General features: G+C 34.7%; 1 protein-coding gene across 3 annotated transcripts in view; it reads right to left on the bottom strand.

Moving 5' to 3' along the window:
* Window positions 1-5,206, bottom strand: part of RAB11FIP2 (RAB11 family interacting protein 2) — a 58,834-nt gene that overhangs the window by 14,644 nt on the left and 38,984 nt on the right. The window contains exons 5-6 of one of the 3 annotated variants that reach the window (XM_023530100.1): window positions 4,449-4,656; window positions 321-1,765 (exon numbers count right to left, since the gene is read on the bottom strand). In XM_023530100.1, the coding sequence (XP_023385868.1) occupies window positions 1,755-1,765; window positions 4,449-4,656 (219 nt within the window). In that variant the 3' untranslated portion in view covers window positions 321-1,754. Of the gene's footprint in view, window positions 1-320; window positions 4,657-5,206 lie in introns of those variants that run through there. The other 2 variants (XM_023530099.1, XM_011359246.2) reach the window with 2 other exon arrangements.

The following is a 5,206-nucleotide window of genomic DNA, read 5'->3' as shown; positions in this document are numbered from 1 at the left end:
GGATAGACAGGTGTGTACTTGAACGCTATGCTGAGAAAACACTGGACACAGACAGGCCTTAGCCTAATGTAAGTACTCGAATGTTATTTTCGACCAAACCACAGCTCCACATTTGCTGAAGAATGTCCACTCTAAGGTACTTAGAAACTCTCCTCTAAATGAATTTTCTGAACGATTTCATTGTGAAATGGGTTTGTAGGTCTTACAGAATACTTGCTGCAATACACCAAACAGGAGGCACCCTAAGTATTTTTAAAAGGCGGGGACTCGTACAAATGCGTATGCCGCGCTGTTTCATCTGTAATAAGAAATTACGACAATTGAATTAAGATTAAACACTTTAATCAACTATAATAAATCATATATTGTATAAAAATTCTGATTCATGCATCAGATTACATAAATTATACAATTGTCACATTATGCAATGCTTACATACTTTTGAGTTTGTACCTGTAAAAATGTACACAAGTTAACAGAGCATTTTACTTAATAAGTACAATACTCTTCAGTTATAAATAATGTTGATATCTTTCAAATACCTGCTAAATATATATATTTCTAGATCTGCAGCATTTTTTGTACCTTAAAATACAAACCACCTGGAAGCTTCGAAGATTAATAGGCCCAATACATCATTTGTTACAGACTTCAATTCCATAGTGAGTGGTTTTGACATAAGAAATAAATGAAATAAAATGTCAACTCTAGTTTAATGCTTGAAGAGCTTCCACACTACTTATTAAATACATCAGAAAACCCTTCATATGCAGATTAATGAGTTAAGGTGCTACCTATTGCATATTAAATACTTCCAATAATTGCACCTGGATTATTAAAGTTACAAATCTGTGAAAACGGGGGCTTTCCAATGTGTGCTGACAGACCCTTGCATCTGCCATCTTGAACCAGCAGCACCGTGATCCTTTTCCTCGTACTTCAAAGAGATCAAGTGAATAAGCATGCTTTACACGTCACTTACACACACGCACACAAGTGACCATTTCTATAAGACACATGAGTACATGGACATCAAAAACTTTCAGCTTGACTTACAAATCCAAGGTAGGTTGCTTTTCCTAAAAAGCTACAGAGGGAAATAAAAGCTCTAGTGTAACAATTACTAGACATATTAAAGAGAGTACTTTACCCCCCGCCCCCACCCCGGAGTCTCCTTACTAAAGAATAAGCAGCCTTATGGGGGTGGTAGGCAGGGGGGCTGTGAGGGCGGAGGAGTTGGTGATGGAAGGATGTGGGGGAAGCAAGTCTGTCACTAATGAGCTGAGTTTTACTTAGGTTTCCATTCATGAAACGCTTTTAAATACAAGGCAACATTTTCACAGCTGGAAAATTACAACTAAATCTTCATTTACTGCCAAAAGCAATAGATACAGTTATGTATAATCTATGGATAATACCACATTTGTGGGAGAATGGCAAAACGAGGCTCAACGCAGCATGTAGCAGCCAAAAGCAATACTTAAACATTTTTCATGAATGGGCGACACGTCATTTTATATACAATTCTAAGATATGACCCTGGTATTCAATAAATGAAACTTGACACAGAAGTGGGAGGACAGTACTCTCAGTAGTTTCAACACTGAATTTTAAAACTGGGAGGGAAACTGATTATAAAATATACGATTTTAAAAATAATAGAATTTAATTACATAACAGAAGTATGTTAAGATAGGTTTGAGATAAATAACAATGCTGCAATTTTAAAAAATCCTCGTTGGTGGAAACAGTTTTCAGCATGTATCTGTAAAGCATAAAAGTAAAATCTGTTTATAAGTCTATAGTGCTGCGCGTTATTTAATGAGTGCATATATCTTATCTCCATTTCTAAGCTACTAACGAAATATACTGATAGAATATGTTGAAAAGTTACATTTTGGAAAAACAAACTTAAGGTGATCTTTTTTTGGCCTTCCTTCCACGATGCTAGAAAATAAAACCACTCTGTTTGTACTTCTGCCCACACCGGAAACACTGATATGTTCACTTGGGAACTCATTTTTACTTTTTGTCTTTAGTTTATTATACTGACCGATTAAGAAGATATATGTTTTGCTCTGGGTCATGAGTAAAAATTCATAAACGACGGAACAGAACATTTTCAGGCAGTGATAAATGCAAATTGAGTTTTTGATAGCGTTCTTGTCTCAGATTTAAAGATAAAACTATTAATTTGGTTATAACCAAATCAATCACGTATGGATAAGTCTAATTCTTAACAGTTTTTATACAAGAAAAGAATTTCTCCTTAAAAATGAATTTCTTCATAAAAATGAATTTCTTTATAAAAAGAATAGCAGTACTCGAGCCATACTTTTTAATGAGCTCTAGTCTCATGAAACATGTCCTCAATACAGAACCAACATCTTGGTTCATTCTATAAAGAGCAAATTTGGCCAAAGCAGATTAAAATATCTGCAGATAATCTGTTAGAGTACTAAAAACACATGGATTTGGGTATTTTTAAAAATGTAAGAAGAGCTTCAACTATACTAACAGAAAAAAACAAATGCTAAGAATTTTGTAATATTTAACAAATGTTAATTAAAAATGACACCACGTTAAAAGATAATAATTACTAAGACCTCAAATGAGAAAATAAAACTCGAGATCAGATTTTGAGGTTAATTACAGAAATATATAAGTGAAGGAAAAAGTCGGTAACAGCTGTTTTGCCTTCTCCATGTCTTCATTTCAGAAATTATTTAATTTTTGGATTTGAGGAAAATTTTCATAATTTCAAAGTGTATGTTCTTATAGGAAAACTCAAGAAACTCAGAAAATACAAGGGATTTTAATTTATGGATTGAATATAAGCTTGGCCAAGTAGTAACTGATTCCAAATAACTAAAGTGAGCAAAACTGTTATATCTGCTTTTTTATTTAATTTCCAATGGAGTCTTAACAGAGTCAAATATTAGACAAAAATGCAGTTCATTAAAAGATGGGGGATTATATGACTCCGTATAAGGTATATTTTTCATTAAATTCAGAAGACACAGATTCAGTGTTCTATATTAAGTATTTTAGAAATTTGTAAGGTAAAAAATAGCAGTAGATGATCAGTAATAATTTTATAACCATTGTTTCACATTTTAAATTTCAGACTAATTTTGCACAGATATACGAAGATAATTCACAGAAGTAATCAACATTTTTGGGAAGCAGACTTACAAAAAAAGCCGTCCTAATTTTGTGATAATTCAATTCTTAAAGGATAGATGTAGAATAGTATACCATGTCATGCTAGTAAAGATCTGTTCTAAAAATTCACTCCTCCTTTAGTAACTGTTATGTTGGTTCAAGACCCAAATGCAACCATCTGCTCTATTATCTATGTAACTTGAAACCAAGCCTAATTCTTTATTCCTAGAATTTGCTCACCGCTTTGGGTTATGAGGCATCAGACGCTCACCTACACCCCACCCCCCCAAACAAAATCTTCAGATTGAACTTAGTATTTTCTTTGCTAGTGATTTAAAGGCATTCAGAATCTCAACAAATTATATTAGCTTATCTTCTGCTTATAGCTTAAACAAAACTCAAATGTGAAGATAAAAAATGAATTCAAGAAATCCATGCTGTTGTGAAATTAATGAAGTTTCCTAAAACATGTCATTCTCTAAAAAATGACTTTGGAGCATTACTTTTGGAAAAAGAGAAAAAAATTAATGCTGGAATAATATAGAGTAGCAGCTTATTCTGAAACTAAGGTTCATATAGTCAAGAGTGATTTGAAGCAGCTTTTCCATAACGAACCATAATACTGTAGTAACAATGACGATTTGTTTTGCATCAATAGAGCACACATTTTCAAATTAAGAAACTGGCATCCTAATTTTAGAAGCAACCGGTTGTTTTTAAATGTTCTAAAAACATGTATATATGAGGTATACGCATGTATTTTATATACAGATACATGAACATATATCCACGTATGTAGATCCGTATATAAAACATGAACTTTTTTTAAAGTAGTGTTTATAATGAGCAGTATTCCTGCAGTTATATATGTGTACAAACTGAATGCTGAGAAACCAACCACGGAATCAATTCTGCTTATGAGAAATCTATTCCTGAGGAGTAAGTGACATACTTCTGAAGACACTTCTAAGGCCCAGAGCATGTCAGTGGACTGGCTCCAGCACCTAAGTGAATCCTAAGCAACTGCTTCTTTATGGAGAATCTGGCCCATTTTCACTTTAAAAGTTTAAGTTATTCAGCTCACTTCAAAGGTCACTCTTGACAGTCCCTGCCAATAGTCACAGGTAAAACAATTTTTGACCATGGAGTATGTAAAGAAATCTGAAAGAGCAGTCTCTTTTTAGTAACAACTTTTTCTTCTTTCCGTCTCTCTTTCTTCCTTTCTTTTTTCCCCCCAATCAGAAATGCAGTGCAGTTGGCTTATTAACTGTTGGAGAACTTGCCAGCTTTCCTGGACGGTTCGTATGGCACTCTGAGGATACTGGGCGTTTCTTCCATGACCCTTACGAGTAGGTTGTCGATGTAGTCCTCCAGTTCCCGGATGTGGGTGTCTTTTCTCCTGAGCAGCTCTTTGTGCTTCACTAGCTCCTGCAGCACCTCCTCATAGGTCAGACTACGATAGCCTGCGGTGGCATCAAAAGGGTTGCTGTCCTAGAACAGGATAAAGCCTGTCACTTCAGTAGATACGAAATCAGGGACAAAGTCAGAATTATTTTGTACTTCAATGTTCGGTTTTTCAAACCCTGATCAAGATTTTCTGTCCTTGGCTGGCACCAACCTGACAGTGCATAGCATGGCTAGCCAGTTCTGAGACAAGCACTAGGTCAGAAGCACCAAGGCCCTGATGATAATTCTAGATTCTTCCACAATCCTTTTTTACATGGTGGAAAACATCCTAATATAAAATTGACCTATAATTTAAGAGATAAAATGTACTATAATAAATATAAACAGATAAAAATGAAAGATTATTGGACAAACTCTAAGAAGCTGTTCAAAACTATACATTTAGACATTAGTCCTCTCAGAACTGCTTCCACTGAACTGCAGTTTAACTTTGTGCCTTTGCCTTTTTACTGGAGACAGTTACAAGAAGCGGCAATATCGAATCTGCTTCTCGCTGTGAAATGATGAAGCCATTCAGAATTAAATCCATGAGTCCTTATAAGAAGCCCCATGGGAGCAACTTCTGTTTTAATTT

Source organism: Pteropus vampyrus, unplaced genomic scaffold (genome assembly GCF_000151845.1).
Source record: "Pteropus vampyrus isolate Shadow unplaced genomic scaffold, Pvam_2.0 Scaffold46, whole genome shotgun sequence".
Lineage (NCBI taxonomy): Eukaryota > Metazoa > Chordata > Mammalia > Chiroptera > Pteropodidae > Pteropus > Pteropus vampyrus.
This window is presented reverse-complemented; position numbering and strand designations above follow the sequence as displayed.